This window comes from Muscardinus avellanarius (assembly GCF_963383645.1).
Source record: "Muscardinus avellanarius genome assembly, chromosome: 3".
In the NCBI taxonomy this organism is placed as follows: Eukaryota; Metazoa; Chordata; class Mammalia; order Rodentia; family Gliridae; genus Muscardinus; species Muscardinus avellanarius.
Window position 1 is genome coordinate 145,033,817 of NC_137788.1, and position 23,894 is coordinate 145,057,710.

At 49.8% G+C, this 23,894-nt stretch overlaps 1 protein-coding gene across 1 annotated transcript; it reads right to left on the reverse strand.

The window, feature by feature from the left end:
• Positions 1 to 713: 713 nt before the first annotated feature.
• On the reverse strand, positions 714 to 3,264 carry MEX3B (mex-3 RNA binding family member B; the record flags this gene model as incomplete). Its single annotated transcript, XM_080693450.1, has 2 exons — positions 714 to 2,146; positions 2,997 to 3,264. The coding sequence occupies 2 exons, from the start codon at positions 3,262 to 3,264 to the stop codon at positions 714 to 716; spliced, it is 1,701 nt and encodes a 566-aa protein (XP_080549576.1).
• Positions 3,265 to 23,894: the final 20,630 nt, after the last annotated feature.

Consider the following 23,894-nt stretch of genomic DNA (forward strand, 5'->3'; position numbering starts at 1 on the left):
TGAACTTAAATTAAAATACTTGTAAACATCTTTGCAATATGAAATATAATTTTTCAAGTCAAAAAAGAATAAAATACTTCAATCTGTATTAATGCAAATTCTCTTTAAAACTTTTAAAGGTTTTTTTTAATATATAAGAGATATGTTACAGTTTCTTTAACTTTAATAAAGCTGCAGTATCCTGGTTTCACAGGAACTCCTGGCCCTTCCACGAACATTCAAAAAGGATCCACCTGTGTTCTATGCGCATCGTAGGAACCCACCCACAAGGGGGACGCGCCAAACATCCCCCATCCCATCCCATTACCATCCTCTTCGTCATCAGCATTATTGTTCGTTTTTCCTACTTTAAGAAAATGGAAAACTTGTGGGGTTTTCTTCTTTTGGAAGCTTCCTATTAAGTACAGTGTAAAAACTATCATTACTAGAATGTCGCCGTTCCTATTATTTATAGAGCATGCATTTCGGCTGGTTCAGGTTCCCAGGCTATACAGTACTCTTGACGCAGATCTGTCCTGGCAAAGTCCCTTTGTTTAAAAATTACATTTTAAAAATGAGTGGATACTACAGCTCTCCAAGCTCCTCTCCGATGATCTCGGCGTGTGAGGGGGTGGGGCTGGGGGAGGCGGCGGGGCACCGGGGAGGCTGGAGGGTGGATGGCGGGCAGGGGGCCTCCCGGCGCCGCGGGGCATGCGCACGCCGCCGCGCTGCCTTCAGGAAAAGATGCGGATGGCCTGAGTGACCGCGGTGTGGCAGACCGGGCACTCGGGCTCGTTCTTCTCGCAGATGCGGTTGGCGCACTCCATGCAGAAGAGGTTGTGGCCGCAGGGCACCAGCGCGGCGATCACTTCGCTCTCGAAGCACACGGAGCAGTCGCGGCTGCCCTTGCGCCGCAGCCCCGAGGAAGAGGATGACGAGCTGGAGGAGGAGCTGGACGACGAGGAGGAGCCCGACGTGTCTGAAGACTGCAAGCCCGGCAGCTGCGCCCCAAGCCCGTTGGCGTAGGCGGCATAGGCCAGGCCTCCTCCGCCGGGGTCGCTGCGCACCCGGCGAGCCAGGTGGTGCTCGCTGGCGCCCGGAGCCATGTGCAAGGGCGGAGACAGGCGCAGCCGGCGGTGCACCAGCAGCCCCAGATTGGCATTGGGGGGCGCGCTGGCGCCACCCCCGGGAAAGACCACGGAGGACGAGGAAGCCGACGAAGATGCCGAGGAAGAGCAGGAAGAGGACACGGGAGCCGCGGGTCCGCCTCCGGGGGACCTCTCGAACTGGGCCCAGAGCAGGGGCGCCCCAGGTGGAGGGGCGGGAGCCGGGTCGAAGGTGGGCTGCAGCTCAGGACAGCCGTCGGGGGAAGGTGCCGAGGCTTCCCGGGCGCTGTAGGTGTACCCGTTGCCGTTGTTGTTGTTGCCGTTGTGCGCGAAGCTGAGCGCGGGGCTCGGGGGGCTGTAGTCCGTCAGGCGCGGGGTGGCGGCGGCGCTGCCGGTGGTGCCGCCGCCGCCGCCGAAGTAGGAGTCCGTGGAGGCACTGCCCAGCGAGCTGGAGCTGTCGTTGCGGTAGCTGGAGAAGGGTTTGCGTCCGGGGGTGGGCGTGATGCTGGGGGTGGGCTTGCTCCAGAGGCTACCCGGGCCGGACCCGCCGGACCCGTGGTGCAGGTCGAAGCCCACGTCGGTGCCATTGGCGTGGAAGTCGTTCTCGTCGGTGAGCTCGACGATGCCGCCGGTGCGCAGCGCGATGTGCGCCTCGATCTCCTCCCGAGCGCGGTCCACGTTCTCAGGCATGCCTGTCACCTCGAACACGGGCTCCTTGTCGCGGCTGGGCGTCACGATGTACGTGTGCGTCTGCTGTTGGATGCGCTTGATAGTGGCGCCCTTGGGCCCCACCACGAGCCCCACCACGCGGTAGGGCACCCGCACCTGGATGGTGGTCTGCCCGGGCAGGTTGGGCGGCCCCGGCACCGCACCGTTGAGCGCGGTGTTCTTATTCCGCGAGGCACGGATCATGGAGAAATGCTCCGCCGCCGAGATGATCTCCCTCCGGGCCATGGCCACATCCTCCTTCCTGCCCGTCACAACAAAGACAGGCTCCTCCCCGCGAACTGGGGTCTTGATGTAAGTGTTGGTCTTCGCCCGCAGAGCCTTGATTTTACAACCTGGGAGCCGGGGTCCCGAAGGAGGAAGTAGGAGAGAGGGGGAGAGAGAGACAGACACGCCCATTATCCCGGGTAGCCGCGGGGACCAGCGACAGCCGGCATCCAGTCCCGGGCCGCGGGACGGCGGAGCACGCCAGGGGAAGAAAGGGGGCGTCTCCCTCGCTGACCCACAGCCACGCCGCGGGCTGGGCACTGGGTTCCACCCGAGAGGCGCTCCAGAAACAGCCCACTGCCTGCTTCCCCCCCCCCTCCGTGGGCTGCAGTGGTCCCAAGCCAAACCCGAGAACCCCAGAAAAGTCATCGGGGAAAATGCTGCGGGGACCCAGTTGGGCGCGCCGTCCGCCTCGAAGACAACTCCAAGAGGCTTGGCGAAGGCGGCTGGAGCCGCGATTCCCGTGCTAGAGTGGGGGGGGGGGGCTGGGGGGTGCAGTCCCGGGACCCATTGTTCCTACTCTGGACTCCATTCCGCTGTACAGAAATCCAGAATCCTCCTCCCATCCGATGCTCACTCCTCCTCCTCCCTCCTCCCAAAGGACCGATCAAAGGCCCCCCTCCCCCAAGCATCTTATATTTAAATTATCTTTCCCCAGGTGGGCTGAGTGGGGGCGCTGGGGGAGAAGGCGGTGGTCTTAGCAGGAGAAAGTGCATCCTGCCGCGGCGGCAGGGCGGCTCTGGGAGACAGCCTGCCTGCACTTTCTTTGTCTGGGGCGCCGGCCCATCGCGCGGCTCTTCCTCCCCTCCCCAAAGCTCCCCAGCACCGCAGATTCGAGATCCTGCACACGCCCTCCCAGCGAGGCGGGGGCGCGGGACCCTACACACCCCTCAACCTCCCCATCCCCGCCGGACCCACCTTGCCGCCCCACGATCTCCGCGACGTGCTCGGAACTGGGCACCGGCACGCACTCGGTCATGTTCACGCTCCTCTTGCGCGGCTCGCCGTCGTACAGAGAGGCGCCCTCGTCACTGTCCAGCCCCAGCAAGGAAAGCTGGTCGAGAGCGAGCTGCAGGGCTCTTTGGTCATCCAGGGTCTCTCCCCCGCCGCAGCCGCCGCCGCCGCCCCCGCCGCCGCCGCCCCCGCCGCCGTTGCGCTCCAGGTCTGCAAACAGCGAGCTGGGCATCGCTCGGCCGTGCGCGCCGCGCCCCCGCCGGCCCTCCGCTCGGCGGCGAGAAGCTGCGGCCACAAAGGCAGCCGGGAAGCGGCTGGTCAGGGGCGGGGAGGCCGGCCGGCTGCGGAGGGCTCCGTGGCTCCTTTCTCCGCGCGGGGAGGAGCGGGTCGCTCGCCGCCGTCCGCACCCGCAGTGGCTGCAGGAGCCCCCTCCTGGGTCCCCACCCCAGATCGGCTGGAGGTTGGGGTGGGGGCAGAGCTCGAGCGGCGGCCGCGCGTGGCCCCCGAGTGCCCGGCTAGCTGGCCACAAAGCCGAGCGCAGAGCGAGCTGGCGAGCGACCGCAGCGTTTCTTTAAGGAGCCCCTCCCCGGCTCCTCCACTCCCTCCCTCCCGCCCGCCCGCCCGCCCGCCCTCACTCAGCGCTTTCTTCCTCTCCTGCCCGCCTCTCGACTGAGCCTCTGCAGCCAGACGGCTCCGGAGGGGGACGAGCGCGGCGCAACGTCACCGGCGGGAGCTGACACTACAATGCTACTGACACTATCGCTGGGGGAGGCGATTGGCGCGCGCCGGGCCGGGGGCGGGCGGAGGCCGCGGCCGAGCGCGGGGAGCGGGCGCCGCCGCCCCCGGCCCCTCCCCCCGCGCGAACGCCTCTCTTTGTTGTCTGATGCGGGGCCGGCAGGCTCGGGACACTCGCGTGCGCCCGGGCCCGAGGACCGCCACGGTCCCCAGGTCTCCTCCCTCGCCCCACTCCGGGGCCCGCGGCCCGGCCGGGAGCGGTCCTCGGGAAGTCCCGTTAGTGCCCGAGGAGCCCAGCGCGGCGCTGGCGCCACCGCCCGGAGGGGCTGTCACCGGCCCCAGCGCCGCCCGAGCCCCGGGACGCGGACAATGGGGCTCGGCGCCCCGGGGCGCCGCGGCGAGCGAGTCCGGGCGCGGGCTGCCACCTGCGCGGGAGACGGGCACACAAAGGCTCCGTGCGCCCGCGGCCCCCGCCTGCACCCCGCCCCGGGCCCGCAAAGCCCGACGCCGCCGCAGCGCCAGCCCGGCCGGCCGCCCGGGGCCCGCACACGCCCAGCGCGCGGACGCCGAGCCCGCGGCCCCGACGCGCGCACGAGCCCCCGGGGACGCCGGCCCTCGCGCCCGCGGGGAGCGCGCCCGCCGCCCGGTCCCGCCCCGCGCCGGGCATGCGCGCTGCGCGCCGAGCGGGCGCGCCCTTTAAGGCGGGCGCCGGGTCCGCCCCGCCGCGGTGAGCGCCCGCCGGCGGCCGCGCTTTGTGCGCTCCGGCCCGCGCGGGGCAGTGGCGGAGGGAGGGCGCGTCGGCGCCAGCCGCGGGGACGGCGAGCTGCGCCGCCTCCCGGGCCCTCCGAGGACCCCTCCGAGCTCCGGGAGAAAGCAGGCTGGGCGGGGCGGCCGGGCGGGGCTCGCGGCCGCGCGCTCCCCTCCTTTGTTCCCGGGGCCGCCCGGCCCAGGCGGCCCCGCAGAGCGGCCGGAGCCCGGATCGCGGCCACAGCCCCGCGCACGCCGAGGGGCGCCTGCCGAGCACAATGCGGCCACGTGGCCGCTGCAGAGCCGCGCGGTTCCGGGCTGGAAGGCAGCGGCGCCCCCGAGCGCCCCGGGGAGAGCGCGGGCGCGCCCCGGACCTCGGTCCCCGTCCGCAGGATGGGGACAGTGGGTGCCCTGCCCACCCGGGCGGTCCGGGCGCCCGTCGTGCTAGCTGGGAGCGCACTTTGTCCCCGGTACCTGCTCTTCCCAGAGCGGGACCGTGAGCCCCGCCGCCCTCCCGGAGCTGTCTGGGCGCAGAGGTGCTGATTATTTCCTTAGGGAAGCCAGGCTTAGGAGCCAGTTACAGCGGTTGTTTCCCCAGGATGTTTACGTTATACCGAGCTCGGCGTGTTTTTCTTAGAATGTTAGAGGGAGGGGGTGGGCGCCGAGTCCACCGCGAAAGCCCCAGCCTAGAGCCCCAGCAAGGAATTGCGGTATTTTGTGACCCGGTTTATAGACGGGGTGGCCACTTCATTTGGGAACGAGGAGGGCGTGCCCCTGGGGGACTCACATTACAGGGGCATGGGCGGGGTGGACCTGTAGGCAGAAGCTGACCACGGATAAGCACATCCCCCCCTTGCCGACACAAGTCCTTGGTCTGGGGCTTCTTGGCTGTTTTTAGGAATTATAACAGCCTCCAGTTTGGGCCCACAGAGGTGTCTTTTTCCAAATAACACACACCATAAGGGTAGAGCTTCCTGGCTAATGAGGTATTGTCACAGGTAAAGGGGGTGTGGGAGGACACCCACCACTCCCTCCCAGGGTGGTTTGTGATGCAAACATTTTCAGGCCTGCAGTAAAGCCTTCCCTGGAAACATGCTGGGATAACATTTTAGATGGGTTAATTCAGACAGCCATTTGAAACTTAGGGGACTGACAGCTTCGGAGGAGTCCTGGGGTCCTTGGGGCATTACCTGGGAGCTGGACACATCCCTTCCCTAGGTGACATGCTTAAATGTCACTCTCCCCTGCTGGGCTGTGGAAGTGGGAGCTGTACTTGCCCGGGTCTGCACGCGTTCCACAACCACCATCTTGCACTTGCAGGAGAGAGGAGACAGACAGACAGGGGATTGAACCCAAGGGTATTCCAACTGTGCACCCCTAGCGGTATTTATTTTTTATTTTGAAACAGGGTCTCACTAAGTTGTGGAGAGCTTCACTAACTTGCGGAGGCTGGTTTCAAATCTGCAATCCTCCTGTCTCAGCCTCTCAAGGTCTGGGATTACAAGCATGAACTACCACGCCCAGTTAATAAACTGACATTCTGATCACAAGAATTCATGGACACCTTTCAATCCCAAAGTGCTCAAGATGGTCCCTGTCACCCAGGTCACCCCTGCACAGACTGGAACATTCCCGTAAATCCTATACAGAGATCAGCATGGTTTATTACAGACACCATTGGAAGCCTCCTGAGAGTAGGAAGGTGACCCGCGTGGTCCAGGTTAGAGAACATCTGACCAATCTAGTTCCATTTGACAGCTGTGCTTAGTGTTGTCCTAAAAAGCTCACATCCAGCTTCCTAACCTGCATCAGTCCTTTAATTGAGATGTGTAGTGATGGTGAAAGGTAACATTCCAGGTTTCAAGGCACTAAACAAATGTGATCACTTCCCTTTCCTGGATGTATCTAATACCACTGACAGGTCAGGGTGGTTTGGGACACATGAATACTTTTATTAAAAGAATTTTAAAATGTTTAAAAGGTTTGTTCTTTGTTAATGGTTTTAATAAATCCAGACACCATAAAAGTCATCAAGCCCAGTTCTGATGTAAATAACCTTAAAGTTTCTGGCTAGATTTTCCCAGGCTCCTGTAAGACCCAGAGCTTAATTTCTTTTCCTGATATTCTCTAAGGACTTCTCAATGTGGTCAAATTATTTTATTACTAGTATGGGAGAAAAGCTTGTGGACTGTGGTCTGGTAATAGAGAATTTCAGTTATAAAAATAAGAAAAGAAGCTGGATGTGGTGGCATACACTTGTAATCCCGCCATTTGGGAGGCTGAGACAGGAGGATCATGGTTAGTGGCCAGTCTCAGCTACTTTGTGAGGCCCTTTGCAACTCAGTGAGACCCTATTTCAAAATAAAGAGTAAAAAATAGGGCTGGGGTGTAGCTCAGTGGTAGAATGCCCATGGGATCTATCCCCGGTACAGAAAAAAAGAAAGGAAGAAGGAAGGAAGGAAGATAGGAAGATCTGGGCATGGTGGCACACCCTTGTCATCCCTGTACTTGGGAGGCTGAGACAGGAGGATCACAGGTTCACAGCCAGCTTCAGCTACTTAGTAAGGCCTCCCTGCAATTTAATGAGACCTTGTTTCAAAAAAAAAAATAGGACTGGGTGTATAGCTCAGAGATAGAATGGCCCTAGGTTCAATCCCCAGTACCCCCCCACACACACAGCTGAAAAAAAAATAAGAAAAGGTAGTTATCAGACACAAGCAAACAAGATCAATAGGACAACTTTGTCTTTGTTTCCAGAGGCCTCAAAACTATTTTGCACACATCTTGTGTACTTTTGCAAACTGAATGGCTGGTAAAAGAAAGTAAAGTTCTAGATGAAAACAAGAACATGATGTCATCATTTAATATTGAGCAGAAAGGAAAGAGTCAGTGATACAGAAATGAAGGAGGTGGCGAGGGGTGGGAGGGAGGTCCTTTCCCTTGGACCTTCTCTCATCCACACCCACTCACTTGTGGGTTAGCACTCCAAGCGGCGGATCTGCCTAGGGTCTAAGGACACTTCCCAGGGCAGGGGATATTTGAGTTGTGCTTCCAACAGATAATGTGTGAGAATTAACTCGGACCTGCTTAGCTCAGCGCAGAGCATCTACCAGACACTCAGTAAGTGTATGTTGAGTGAGTGAGCTGGCTTCAAAGCCTTGCAGGTATAACTCTCCTAAGGATGTACACAAATAGCTTAGGAAACAGCACACATGACTCCAGCCACAACTACATGAGTTTGAGTAAAAATAGTCATCGTGGGTAATATCTCTGGAGCGCCTCTTGTGTAGCAGGCGTTTTACCAAATGCTTGCGGGTCGACAGTCTTATTTCCTAACTGCTCTGAGCCAGGTACTTTCATTACCCCCAATTTAGGGATGTGGTGAGTTCAGCGGTTGCCCAAGCAGAGCGGGATTTACCTTCCAGCAGATAGAGCTCTCACTCGGGGCCCTTCAAGGCCCTGGGGCAGGACCTACGGTTTATCTGCGGGAACACACGCTTCAGTAACACTTTCAAGAGTAAGGTTTTTGTTCTTTTCCTTAAGGAGAGCCCCTAAGATGACCTAAGCTGCAGCCCCCAACAGTCTTAGAGGCACTTCTGTGCCCAGGTCACAAGTCTCATGACTAGTACCAGAGCCTGTGATTAGCCAGCCTGAGTTCCTTCCTGTCCCCGCCATCCTCCTCAGCTGGACGCAAGAGCAATTCCCAGCCTGCTTCTCACATGTGTGGGGGTAAGAGCACTTTGATTCTTAGTGTGTGTGTGTGTGTGGGGGGGTGCTAGGGATGGAACCCAGGGGCATTCTAACTCTGAGCTACACCCCTAGCCAATTTTTTATTCTTTATTTTGAAACAGGGTCTCACTAAGTTGCAGAGGGTCTCACTAAGTTGCAGAGGGCTTCACTAAGTAGCTGAGGTTGGCCACAAACCACGATCCTCCTCCCAAGCGCGGGGATTACAAGTGTGCACCACCATGCCCGGCTCAAACTTTGGTTCTTGATGTTCTTTGTGTTGTTAACACAGGTATGACATATGGCACGTGTAACACACTTCTATTTTTATATCTTTTTTGTGGTATTGGGGATGGAACCCAGGGGCATTTTACCTCCAAGCTATACTCCCAGCCCTATTTTTTTATTCTTTATTTTGAAGCAGGGTCTCACTGAGTTGCAAAGGGCCTCACTAAGTAGCTGAGGCCGTCTGTGGACCACGATCCTCCTGTCTCAGCCTCCCAAATGCTGGGATTACAAGTGTGTGCCACCACGCTCAGCTATTTTTATATCTTAATAATATGAGAAAGGTTCTTCTTAGGCTGAGTGAACAAAAAAGATGGTAAGGAATGTGTGTGTGTGTATGTGTGTGTGTGTGTGTGTACATGTCTAACAAAAAGAGAAGTAGTGGCACTGAATGGATTGGCAGAAAAGGCATCAGAATTTTAATGATTATTCTTTTTGTGTGTGGGGGGGTCTGGGGATGGAACCCAGGGTCTCACTAGGTTGCAGAGGGCCTCACTAAGTAACTGAGGCTATCCACGAACCAGAATCCTCCTGTCTCAGCCTCTCAAATGCTGGGATTACGTGTGCACCACCACGCCTGGCTTAATGATTATTCTTTAAGTAGTGGGAACACAATCTTTCTTTCCTCTGTGCTTCAAGTTCTGAACATATATCTTTATTCTGTTAATTTTTAAAAGTAATATGTGCTTAGTTTTGAAAATTAGATAGCACTAAAAGGCTTAATAAAATAAAAAGCACTCCCTACGCCATCCCTGATATAAGTAGAAGGAAAAACCAAAAATCAAAATTGCATCCTAGCTCATATTTATATTTACTAAAGCTTCTAGGATTAGGAGAGAGAAGGCAAAAGTTTCACAAATTTTTATTAAATCGATCTTTAAGAGTAGCTTGACTTCTAAAATTTAAACATGACTTAGTTAATTACCAGTCATAATGATTTTGCAGAGAAAGTAATTTAAAACTCTCTCAGATACATGAAAATTTAAGGATCCTAGAAAGACAATTTTAAGCAAGAAGGTGCTATTTCTTTTTTCTGCAAAGAGATAAAATAGTGGAGTTAAAGCTGTATTTATTTATTTATTTATTTATTTATTTATTTATTTATTTGTACTGGGAGTTAAGCCCCGGGGCATTCTATCTCTGCCCTACAACCCCATATTTTTTATTTTTTATTTTGAAATAGGTTCTTGCTAGGTTGCTAAGAGTCTCACTAAGTTGCTGAGGCTGGCCTCAAACCTGTGATCTTCCTGTCTCAGTCTCCCAAATTCTGGGATTACAGGGATACACCACTATACCCAATAGGAATAGAAGCATTTTTACAATTTCCTTTTAAAGCTTTAGGTTGATTCCTATATATAAAACTGACAGAAGCCATAGGAGGTTAGGATAAAGGATTTTTACAGGTGTGTGGTCCAACCTTATAATTAGACACTGAACTAACTGAAGGCCTAAGGAATGGCCAACCCAGCATCAAATCCTCATCCATGTGGGGCTAGAGGGGGAAGCTGGAGTCCAGGCTTCTGTGCCATGGTCCAGTAGCCTTATCATTTAAGGAAATTGCCTCTAGCATCCACCTGCTGTGTTACACTGTTTGGCCTGGGGCAGTCTCACAGGAATTTGGCTGGAAGCAAACTTAAGAGATTGCTAAGGTAATCGCTCCCCAAACCTGGGTGACAACAGGGAAGCAGGCAGCCTGCAGGAGACGAGAAAGCCCTTCGCCCTCCCTTCTACTCTCCTTTCCTGAGCTTAAACAGAATGCCTTGTGGGGAGGGAAACACCTGGAGGAGTGTACATCCCATCTGGGGAGACAGGCAAGTCCTCCCAGGCTGCCAGGAGGAACTTCCAGGCCACCACAATAAAACAGGAGCTATGCAAGGATACTCACATGCTTTTAGTTCCATCCGCACAGCTTTCCCACCAGCTATGCACCATCAGCTCTAGTATATAAAGTTAAACTTTTCAATGCTCAGTTTCTGGGAAGAATTTGAACCAGGACTGGAGTCCAGGGACTGCAGAATCCAGACTCCAGCTGGCCTTCTAGGACAGGGACATGTCTAGAAAAAGAGGTCCAGCAGTGTAGAAAGATGGGAAACAATGGTGTAGGAGATGATTGAAGGAACTATCGTCCTCTAGACAGGAAGATGATTGTATTTATTCCTCAGATGTGAGGATGACAGTGTGATGACACATAATAATAAATAAATAGAATGAAATGTACAGCGTCTCATAATCATATGTGCCCGGTAAATAGAGGTTCAAATAAATCACAACTGAAAAGCAACAGTAAATGATGAAAGTTGTGATAGTTTGCCAATATTTAAAGAACTATGCAAGTCAGGTGGTGCATGCTTGTGATCCTAGTACTTGGAAGGCTGAGGCAAAACTGGTGGGTTGTGGCCAGCCTCGGCAACTTAGTGAGGCCCTCTGCAAATTAGTGAGGCCCTGTTTAAAAATCCAAAGATAAAATAGATACAGGAATGTAGCTCAAAAGTAGAATGCACCTGGGTTCAATCCCGAGTACCAACCACACATGAAAAACGAACTATACAAAAAGCATCCTGTTCTTTGAAACTACATAGGGCAGAACAAATCTAGATGTTATTGGAAAATGGACATTGCAATAAGATAAGAATTTCTTAAGCTTAGAATTGCCTGCAGGTGGGGTGCCTCACCTCACAGCCCATGAGCATGCATGAACACACACACACATACACACACACACCCCTTCATCTGCTGACTCCTACAAAAAGTTTGTGCGCCAGGAGTGGTGACATTTTGAGTTTTCTTCCCAGTTGGCTTATTGATATTCATCTAGTCAAGACCTAAGCTTCGGTCTTCTCATCTGTAAAACAGGAATACCAGCCCTGACTCAGGTAGATTACTAATGTGGGTCTTTCCTTCTTGATGGTAGGATATAGATAGTCTAGTGGGATGAAGGATTTCTTAGATGAAATATAGACTACAAAAATACTTAAAACTCTTTAATATTTATCCCCGTATGATCACAAATTCTGTGTTCTTATAACTTTTTTAAAAAACAAGAAATACTTCTATAATCTAAAGAATCTTTGTGTCTATATTAAGCAACACTGAAAACCAAGATGTTTATTAATAAAAATAGCCATGTTATTCTCATAAATACCTCTGAAGTATTATCCATTTTAGCCTCTTGATGAAATTATTTTCTTCCCATGCATTTCAGTTAAAGCAATAAAATGTAGTCAACAGTGCTATTGATATCTTACTACTAATAAAATGATCTTATCATATTAAAGAAAATCTTTAATAATTTATTTATTAAATTCTACACTTAGCATTGCACTAAAATTGTGTGCAACCAAATAAAGATCCACCAGCCCTGACAACCAAGGAAATATCAGTTAAATAATTTTTTTTAAGCCGGCCGTGGTGGCGCTTGCTTGTAATCCCCGCACTTGGGAGGCGGAGACAGAAGGATCACGCAGGTTCGAAGCCAGCTGCACTGGCTTAAGAGACCCTGTTTCCAAAAATAAAAAAGTATACAATAGGTCTGGGCCCAGAGGTAGAAGGGCTTCCAGGAACCCCAGTACCACCAAAAAAAAAAAAAGAATTTTTTTTTAAAGCAAGCACAATCATGACTAAGCCTAACCAGAGAATCAAAATAGAGACCATGCATGACATAAATTCCACATCTCTGAAAAAAAAAGAAATAAAATACAATCTCTAGCCAGAATTTTTTATGAAGCAGTGTAAGTAAAAAGTATAAAACAAGACATAATAAAAGCATACAAAGGCACAAAACAGCCAAACAAATGTAGCAAACACGAACAAGTAGTAACAGGAGGGAAATACAGTCTGCTTAGCAGGGAGATTGATTCTCAGACAGGATCTAGTGCACTTTGTACAAGTCAACACCACCGCCTCTGGAACTAACCTGCCTGTGTGTTTCAGTGCTGAGGATTAAGCTCAAGAGAATCCCACCTCCGAACCACACGCCCGACCTATTTTACTTTTTAATTTTTTATTATTTATTTATTTATTTATTTGTTTATTTATTTATTTATTTTTGGTGGTGGTTCTGGGGTTCCTGGAAGCCCTTCTATCTCCGGGCTACACTCCCAGACCTATTTTTACATTTTTATTTGGAAACAGGGTCTCCTAAGCCAGCGCGCGAGGCTGGCTTTGAACCTGCGCGATCCTCCTGTCTCCGCCTCCCAAGCGCGGGGATTACAAGCGTGCGCCACCACGCCCGGCTACTTTTTTTTTATTTTGAAAGAGGGTCTCACTAAATTGCTGAGGGCCTCACTAAGTTGCTGAGGCTATCTGTGAACCCGCGATCCTCCTGTCTCAGCCTCCCAAGTACTGGGATTACAAGTGTGGGCCGCCGTGTGGTTTAGCCTGCATGTGGTGACAGCGCCTGACCCTGCCTATAGCTGTCACCTTGAGCAAGTGCTCAAGTTGCTGTGCTCAGTTTCCTTATTTGTGAAATAGGGGTACTAAGAGTACCCACCTCATGGCTGATGTTAGAAGTGACACTTATGAATCCACAAGGTAACGCTCAGCATAACTGGTAAGGACCTTAAAAAAGCAGAAAAAGAGGCAGTCAGTCCTCGTATCCCCCTGTACTTAACCATGTGGTCCAGAAGTTAAAACAGTGTATGTCAGCATCAGAAGAAAGCTGGATCACTAAAAAGGCCTTAAATGTGTATAAACAAACCTAAACTGAAACACTTTTACTCCATGACAAAGGCAGAATTTTCAGAGTGGTAGAAGAGAGTATTCCAAAAACAAGGCAGAGATGACTGGCTCTTTAGAAACAATGTATTAGGTTGGATTGTTGTTGTTGTTTTTAACTTGTCAGCTTACACCCAAATAAATTCCAGGGGAATTTAAGAGTTAAGTTTCAAAAAACAGAATCATTAAAGAACTGAACAAAAATGTAGATGACTGTTGCTATAATTATTGGAATAGGGGAAGGAGTTTCTAAAGCAGAACACTAACAGTGGAAATCACTTAGGGTGAGACCTGCAGGAAGAAGGTCTGTATCAAAACAGAAGATTGTGCCGGGCGTGGTGGCGCACGCTCATAATCCCCGCGCTTGGGAGGCGGAGACAGGAGGATCGCGCAGGTTCGAAGCCAGCTGCACTGCCTTAAGAGACCCTGTTTCCAATAATAAAAAAGTATAAAATAGGTCTGGGAGTATAGCCTGGAAGTAGAAGGGCTTCCAGGAACCCCAGTACCACACACACACAAAAAAAAATCCACAACAAAAACAAAAGCAAAACCAGAAGATTGTATCAACACAGTATACATAGTAGGGCTCTCCCAAGCATGATGTACACACATAGCGTGTCGGTGGCGACTTTGAGCTTCTTTTAGTTCAATTATCATATATTCACTAACTCGCATTATAAAGTATCTCTAGTATTATCAAACCTAAGAAATCACTGGTACCTATATTATGTTTTACTTAAAAAAAATATATATATATATATCTCAAGCCGGGTGTGGTGGAACATGCTTGTAATCCCAGTACTTGGGAGGCTGAAACAGAAGGATCCAGGTTCCTGGCAGCCTCAGCTACTTAGTAATGGCCCTCTGCAATATAGTAAAACTTTTTTCCAAAAATAAAAATCAGGCTGGGGGTGTAGCTTGGAGGTAGAATGCCCCTGGGTTCAATCCCCAGCACCACACACACAAAAGAAAATGGTAATATATTTAATAAATAATGTGTGTATATATGTGATTATATATAACACAATGTATATATGAGCCAGTTTGAGGCTGATGCATGGTAACTTAGCAAGACCCTGTTTCAAAATAAAAATAATATGGCACTTTGGTGCATGCCTGTAATCCCAGTACTTTAGAGGCTGAGACAGGAGAATCACAGGTTTGAGGCTAGCCTCAGCAACTCAGCAAGGCCCTGTATCAAAATAAAAAGTAAAAAGGGCTAAGGGTATAGTGGTAAAATGGCCATGAGTTCAATCCCCAGTACCAAAACACCAAAAAAACAAAATCTCTATCTATCTATCATCTATCTGTCTATCTATATGTGTATATCTACATATATATGTACAATATACCTAAAGAGAGACACACATACTCACACACACATATACTTACAATGTTATAAGTAAATTGATGATTGGAGACAAACCAAAAGAGAAGGTTCTGATAGGATACATTCTTTAAAGATAATTTATAACCATAATTTTATATAACCCTAATCAAAATGCATCCTGTGTAATGAACAATATAATGAACTGCAGCATCCATACAATGGGAAAGAAAGCTCAGAGCCAGATCCCGGGTCATGGCGGCTTGGTGCAGATTTGCAGCCTCTAGCACGTTCTTGGGGCACCGAGCCTGCGGGCCCGGGCTGGGGCTGGGGTGAAATAGTGAGCCCGAGAAAGACAGGGCCCTGCTTGTGATCCAGAGGGAGACAGCACAAATGCAAACAGGCCCCGTGAGCACTTGCACCGGTGACAGAGCCACCAGGAGGGACCTGGTACAAGGACAGCTCGTGGGGACCTGGCTCCTTATTCCACAGAGTTCTTACTTCTGGCCTCCAAATAAATATGCGATGCAACATGACAAGAGTTTCACGTACAGAATGAAATGGCAGAAAACACTGTTATAGTGTTTATGGAGCACTTTTTTTTGTTTGTTTGTTTTGGGTGGTACTGGAGTTCCTGGAAGCCCTTCTACCTCTGGGCTACACTCCCAGACCTGTTTTTACATTTTTTAAATTTGGAAACAGGGTCTCCTAAGCCAGCGCGGCGGCTGGCTTCGAACCTGCGTGATCCTCCTGTCTCTGCCTCCCAAGCGCAGGGATTACAAGCGTGCGCCACCACGCCCAGCTATGGAGCACTTCTAATGTCCCAGGACTATGCTAATTGCTCATTTAATAATCTTAATAATCCAGTGAAACAGGCAGTAAGATTATGTCTACTTTTCCCCTGAGGAAATGGAAGGTTTTTTGTTTTAGGGGGTTTTTTTGGGGTTTTTTTTTTTTTTTTTTTTTTTGCTTTTGTTTTTGTTTTGTGGTACTGGGGATTGAGCCCAGGGATGTTCTACCTTGAGCTAAACCCCAGCCCTATTCTTGTTTTTGTTTTTGTCTTTTTTGTGGTACTGGGGATGGAACCCAGGGCCATATTACCTCTGAGCTACCCCCTCCTGAGTACTGGGATTGCAAGCTTGCACCACCAGGCCCCGCCAATGTTTTTGTTTTTAATTTTGAAACAGGGTTTTACTAAGTTGCTAAAGGTCTAAGTTACCTTATGCTGTCCTGAGACCTGCAATCCTTCCATCTCAGCTTCCCAGGTACTGGAATTACAGGAGTATGCAGCTGGGAAATGGAGTTCAGCTGCTAAGTGGCCAGCAGAGCCACAGTCTAAAGTCAAGCTCCTTCACCCTAAGGAAGGTATGAGAGCAGGTGAGGTTTACAATCTATAACATGCATACCCCACACATAGATACACTCGTGTGGGTATATCTAAATATTCAGAAGTTATAAATCAGGTGAGGTTTACAATCTATAACATGCATACCCCACACATAGATACACTCGTGTGGGTGTATCTAAATATTCAGAAGTTATAAATCAGCTCTAAGCTGTTGAATAGGACCCTGGCAGAGGTTCTAACTTACGACATTGGCAAACAGACCTTCATAATGGCCTTAGAGGATAAGTTAGAATGTACAACTAGCAGCCTCTTGAGGGTCTGCCCTGAACACTGGCTGCAACAGGGCTCTTTCTCACCCCTGACTTTCACCTCCCTTTGACCCCACTCCATATTCCACCCACGGCACCAGGGGTCTCAAGCACATCTGTGCAGACCCCTCAGCCCTGTCCATACCCCTTCCCTTACAAACAGTGGCCCTCTGGGTTTAGGCTACACACTCCTGTAATGGAAGCCCTGGGTGAAGTGTCAGGCTCCCTGCTGGACGAGAAGGGGGACATGGGCCCGGGCTTCATACTCTGGGGCAGGGAGGCGAGCTGCCACCAGATGACAGCAGGAACAGGACCCCCACGCAGGGTCCCAAAGTGTGTGATACCACCCGATGGGCGCTGGAGAAAAGCACACAGATAGAGAACACAAATCTGGCACTGCATCTCTCTGCTAAATGACTTAGAGAAGGTGGATTTCTTGCAGATATACCAAGTAAATTTTTTTTTCTTCTGTAAAGGAGATGGTAAGAAAAATAAGTTTGGGACCTTCTGCAGACCCAGAGCAGGGGCGTCCTTTGCCTGACACTTACAAAATAATAATTACTTGAGTTAAAAAAGAACATTGAGCCAGGCATGGTGGCGCACGCTTGTAATCCCCGCGCTTGGGAGGCAGAGACAGGAGGATCGCGGGGGTTCGTAGTCAGCCTCGCTGGCTTAAGAGACCCTGTTTCCAAATAAATAAAAAAAATATAAAATAGGTCTGGGAGTGTAGCCCGGAGGTAGAAGGGCTTCCAGGAACCCCAGTACTACCAATAAATAAATAATAATAAAAACACTGAGACGAGTACTATTATCATCTCTGTTACTATATAAGAAACTTGCACGCCACTAAACAGAATGGTCGTAAGGAATCTCATCACACTCCTCTCCGACCACCTCTTCCCTCCCTTTCTTTCTTCCCCCCTCTTCCTCCCTCCCTTCCTTCTGTACACAGATATTTAAATTGCCCTTTGCGCCAGGCACTGCCTGGGCAGTGGAGTTCAGTGTAATCAAGACAGTGGCTGGGGAGGTAGAGTTTAAAAAATCTAGCAAGCAGACGAGCACTGATTACACACACATAACTGCATAATTACAAACAGGGACAAATGCACCCGACAGATAAGCGTGTGTTGATTTGTTGATGGCCTTTGATTTAGGGTTTCCTGCAGAGACAGGAGGAATGTAAATCTGTTTCTTGAAATCAGAAGCCTTACATATTTTTCACAACCCCTCCCCCCCCAAAAAAAAAATGGATGCATTTCATACAGCCAACCAGAATTGGGTGTGCTTCCTACAATCACAGACGCTTCTTTTATTAAGTGAACTCTACTGTTTCATAGTTGCGGTACAACTCCACTGAAAACTCCAGTGGTACAAATTCCTACAGTGTTACAAAGCCAGATGTCCAGTCACAGAAGCTGGAGGTTTTGCCAGGAGGCCCTGATGCTGGATTCTAGGGACATGCAGCAGGGAGGGAGGGGAGGCTGCCCAAGAGCTCAGGAAACTCAGTTTCCCCCTAATTTCCCTGTGCCACAAAACAGATGAAGCAGGACAGATGTGGTACAGGGCTATTAGAAAGGAAGCGGAGTCTCCTGAGCTCTTGAGTTGATTTAAGGAAGGGAGACTGTCTTGTCTCCAGAGCACCTTTTATCTTAAGGGCCTGCAGTTTTTATAAATTTCCCGTGTCTGCAAGCAAGGAAAGAGCATAAATGATACAGCCTCCTTGGTCAAGGTTAAAGGAGACTGGGACAGAAACCAGACTCCTTAAAGCACTCCAGCTGACCCAGGCTCTCCTCCTTCCTCCCCTCCCTCCCCCTCCCCCTCCTCCCCTTCCATGAAGCAAGGATCAGGGGCTCTGTTACCACACCAGATGTGAGTGTAATCATCCCTGATATCTCCATCTTCTCTACTGTAAAGCAAGGGTGGTTAATAGGGCCCACTTCAGGGAGTACTTATTTGTTTGTTTATTTATTTATTTATATTATGTTTTGTGGTACTGGGGATTGAACCCAGGGGCATTCTACCTCCAAGCTATATCCCAGCCCTATTTTTAAAATTCTTTTTATTTATTTAATTTTTTTGAAACAAGGTCTCACTAAGTTGCAGAAGGCCTCATTAAGTAGCTAAGGTTGGCCATGAACCTGCCATCCTCCTGTCTCGGCCTCCCAAGTCCTGGGATCAGTAGCGTGCGCCACCACGCCCGGCAAGGGCTTGTTTGAAATGAGTTGATTCCTCTAAAGTGCTTTGCACAGTGCGCAGCACAGAGAAGGGGCTCAGTAGATCCCTTCCTAGGATTCCAACTGCCACTTTCAGCTCCCCACGTTGTTGTGATCACCTTCCAAATGTTCCTCTTTTTACATCATTTCCCTCTCATAACTCTTACTGTCCTTTTAGGCCCCAGGAAGATGCCACCTCCACAAGGAAGCCTCCCAGGTGCACCCCAGAGCCAAAGCAATCGATACCTCCCCCTTCACCTCCCACCAAGAGCGTGGGTCTCTCTTGGCCTCACTCCTCTCCCAGCCTGACTGGAAGTTCCTTGTGGATCTTCTTACCTCCCCTGCTAGCTACTAGGTCATGTAGGAAATCTTTGCTCCACCATTTTCTGTGCTAGTTTAGAATCCATTTGTTTTTTTTATAGTACGGAGGATGGAACCCAGCAGCATTCTACCCACAAACTAAGTAGCTGAGGTGGGTCGTGAACCTACGATCCTCCTGTCTCAGCCTCCCAAGTACGGGATTATAAGCATGTGCCACCATGCCCAGCTCTTTTTTTTTTGTACTGAGGATAGATTCCAGGGGCATTCTACCTCCGAGCTATACCCCAGCCCTATTTTTTTATTCTTTATTTTGAAGCAGGGTCTCACTGAGTTGCAAAGGGCCTCACTAAGTAGTAGCTGAGGCCTATGAACTGCAATCCTCCTGTCTCAGCCTCCCAAATGCTGGGATTACAAGCGTGCGCCACCACACCCGGAAACTATTTAGCCTCTGTACCTGTTTCTACTCTTGGATAGTAAATGTGCTGCTTGCAATGGAGGCAGCATGAGAACCAAGCAAGGGGCTACTTGTCAGCGCAGCCCCTGATGTAAAGGCCTCAGTGGTTCTGGAGGCCTAGGCAGAAGGATGACAACTTCGAGCCCAGCCTGGATAACTTGGCAAGTTATCCTGTCTCAATGTAAAATAAAAAAATGTGCCGGGCGTGGTGGCACAGGCTTGTCATCTCAGCATTTGGGAGGCCGAGACAGGAGGATCATGGTTTGCGGACAGCCTCAGCTACTTAGTGAGGCCCTTTGTCAGTGAGACCCTGTTTGAAAATAAAGAATAAAAAATAGGGCTGCGGGTGTAGCTCAGAGGTAGAATGCCCCTGGGTTCCATCCCCAGTACCACACTAAAATAAATAAATACATAAATTAATTAATTAATTAAATAACTCAGAAGAGCTGGGGGTATAGCTCAGAGGTAGAATACCCCTGAGTTCTATCCCCAGTACCACACACACACACACACACAAAAAAAAAAAAAAAAAAATTTAAATTAAAAATGCTGGAAAAGGCTGGGCATGGTGGTGCACATTTGTAATCCCTGCACTTGAGAGGCAGAGACAGGAGGATCCTGCAAGTTCAAAGCCCCTCGCTGGCTTAAGAGACCCTGTTTCCAAATAAAAATGTAAAAATAGGTCTGGGAGTGTAGCCCGGAGGTAGAAGGGTTCCATCTCCAGTACCACAAAAAAAAAAAAAAAAAAAAAAAAAAATGCTGGGAAAGTAGCTCAGTAGTGAAGCACTTGCCTAGCACAAGTGAGGTCCTGAGTTCAGTTCAACCCCTAGTATCAAACAGAGGCACACATGCGTGTACACATACACACACACACACACACACACACACACACACACACACACGATGCTCAGAGGGTCTTGTGGGGTGTCAGAGCAGATTGACAGTCTTCTGCTTCGAAGATGACATCTTCACACCAAGTAGCAGGCACTGGAGACAGAGGCCTAATGCTATCTGTGTGAGGTGCGCAGGGTGCAAAGCTCTAGTGCTGGACCCGCATAGGGTGCAGGCTGAGAAGGTGTAACACTAGATGTGCGCGGGGTGCAGGGTGGTAAAGGTCAAACACCATGTGCGCGGGGTGCTGGCTGTTGTGCTGGCGTTCAAGGTTAGAAGGTCTAACACTGTGAGTGCAGGGTGAGAAGATCTAGCAGTCTGTGTGCAGGGTACAGGTTGATGCTTATGGGGTGCAGGCTGAGAGGGTTGAACCCCCGCCCTACACAGGGTGCGGTGGTAAATGGACCAGCAGATGCATAGCCACAGACAGCCTCAACTGTCTCCACTCACAGCGACATTGGTAAGCCACACAGATGCCCCTGTGCCCGCAGCCTGGAGCTGGCCGGGGCACTGTCCAGCTGCAGACCCACTGTCCTGAGGGAGCCCATCTGGGGCTGGCGTGGTGCCACCTCATGTGCCTCTGCCCAGCACGTGGCGCCTCTGCAAGGAAACCCTTGCCCCTCGCAGAGCCAGGCCAGCTGAGCGCTGAGCATTCAGCAGAAGTCAATAGGACAGAAAACACCAGCCATGACAAGGCGGCCGCAGCCCTGCCAGCCCCCGCAGTGCGCACTGCACCCAGGAAGCCTGACATAGCTGGCGGCGGAAGTCTTTCCTAAAGTTGGCTGCTTGTTTAGTTGCTTTTTATTTTTTATTTGGACTTGCAAAAGAGTTGAAAAAATAAGGATGACACAAAGAACATCATATGGTCTTTACACAGATGCATCCATTGTCAACATCTGTCCTATTTGCTTTGTTATTTATACATATAAATATGTTACTTATATATTATATATAAATAACATATTATATTATTATATATTGTATTTTTAATAAATAACATTATTTATATAAGTACTATATATTTATATATCATATATATGCATATACACAGATATACACATGCGCAGGTGCACACACACACACACACACACACACACACACAATAAATTATAGGTTGGGGTGTAGCTCAGTGGTAGAGTCCTTACCTAGGATGCACAGGACCCTGAGTTTGATCCCCAGCCCTACAGCACTACCAAAAAAAAAAAACAGGAAAGAAAAGCCACCATTTTCTTTTTCTTTTTTTTTTTTTTTTTTGCGATAGTGAGGATGGAACCCAGGGGCATTGTACTTCCAAGCTACACCCCCCAGTCCTATTTTTCAGTCTTTTTATTTTTCTTATTTTTTATTTTTTGTGGTACCAGGAATGGAACCCAGGGGCTTTCTACCTCTGGGCTACACTCCCAGACCTATATTCTATTTAATTTGGAAACAGGGTCTCACTGAGTTGCTGAGAGCCTAAGTAGCTGAGTCTGGCTTCGAACCTGTGCGATCCTCCTGTCTCAGCCTCCCAAGAGCTAGGATTGCAAGCGTGCGCCACCACGCCTGGCCAGTCTTTTTATTTTTTGAAACAGTCTCTTTGATTTGCAAAGGGCCTCGCTAAATACCTGAGGCTGTCCACGAAATGCAATTCCTGGGTCTCTGCCTCCTGAATGCTAGAATTATAAGCATGAGCCATCACACCCAGCCCCAGAAAAGCCAACATTTTATACATACAGAAAGACAGAACACACACACACACACACACACACACACACACACACACACACACCCCTTCTGAAACATTAGAGGGCCAGCTGTGTCCATCATGGCCCTTTAACCCTAAGTGCTTTGGTGTCCTTTTCTAGGGATGGGGAGATTCTATTATAAAACCACACCACAGTGACCAACTGCCGTCAGTGCAATGTGGTTACGATACGTTACCAAATCTACTGTCCTATTCCAACCCCGCCAATGAGGTCACCGCTTTCTCCGTTCTCTTCAGACCATCTCGACTAGCTTGTATAAAGTCCTATTTATTTTACAATCCTCGGCGTTTGGAGTCATTAAAGCCCACATGACGGGCAGGCAGGCCTCGGGTGGCCTCATAGGTCGGCCTCACATCCTTCACATTTCACTGCTGTTGTCCAAGCACCTGGGCGCCCTGTGACAAAGCCACAGCTGGAGCCACAGGTGTGGAGTGCCATGGGTACAGTGGGCCTCAAGGACCCGGCTACCTGCTGGGGGTTTGTGCAGCCTCTTGAGGGGATTTATCTACCTGCATAGGTAGATATCCACAGAGTACCTGCCAGGCTGGGCAATGAAGACACAGCAAGAAAAGGCAGGCATGGATCTAAATGTGCCTCCATGGCCAGTAGCTAAGGCATGAACTCAGAAGCAAGACAAATGCAGATGGTACCGCACACACGCTGCTGCTCCAGGCTCAGATACCCCTTTCTTACAGCGGCCTACATCCTGATGAACGCCAGAAATCCAGAATAGTACAAAATGCCTTTACAGGCTAAGTATCCCGTATCTAAAATGCTTGGGACCACAAGTGTTTCTGGGTTTTGCTCTTTTTTTTGGCTTTTGGAATATTTGCATATGTATAATGTAATCTGTTGGGATTGGAATTTTAGTTTAAACACAAAATTCATTGGTATTTCATCTATACTTTAAAAAAAAAAAACCTAGCCTAAAGGTGATTTGTACAATGTATTTAGTATTGCCTGTATTTTGGGGGAGAGGAGGTATTGGGGATTGAACATAGGGGACTCTAAGTTACATACTAAGCCATTTATTTATTTATTTATTTATTTATTTATTTATAATTTTGAAATAGGGTCTCACTAAGTTGCTAAAGCTGCCTCAAATCTGTGATCCTCCTCTCTCGAACTTCCAAATACTGGAATCACAGGCACGTGCCCTCACGCTCCACTGTATGCCTGCCTTTTGACTACAATCTATCTCATGAGCCAGGTGTGGAATCTTCCCCCCAGCGGTACCATGTCAGCACTCATATTCGAAGTGTGTACAAATGTGTCACAAAGAAGCCCAATCGGGCTGAGTAATTAATATGCACCAATAAAAAAGATAAACAATCTAGTCAGGCTTATAAGATTAAAAAGGTAACTGGTTGGCATAGTTATTGAAATTTCATTAAGTTGTAGTTGCACTGGGGGAGCATCTTTACAATTCTGCCTCTTCCTATTTAAGAGCACAAAATCATTAGAAAATGGAGTGTGATGTTGTGTGATGTTGGTAGAAAAGAATGGAATTCTGCCTTAGCAGAGTTAACTCTTTCTTTACGGTTTAATTTGCCAAAGAAGGCAAATGAAAGAAAAGTAATATCGTATAATGAGCTGAAGCGTCAGCCCTACAGTATATTCAGGCCTGCGGTTGCTCATGTGAACTACTGGGGACCCCCCCCCCCTTTTCATGCTGTGTTTCCGAGTGGCCAAGCACTGAAAAGGAAGGCGCCCTGCCCACGCCACCCGCCCGCACGAGTTCTCTTCTCCTCCTTCCATGCCCTCCGCAGCCTCAGCACCAACCAACCCCCAGCAACTCAAACAACAAAACCTGCCCCCATTAGGGTGGAACGCTGCACCCTAATGTACTGGCCGTCCCCCCCTCACCCTGTGTGGCTCCTGGGAGCTATGGCTCCCTGCTGCTACGGGCCAGCATTGACAGAGAATATATCACATATGGCTGGTTTGGGAAAAGATCAAAATGCTAAAAGTGGAGTTCCTACACAATGCGCTGCTTTCACATCATGATAAAATAAAACACGAAATGGAACCATGGTAAGTTGGGGACCA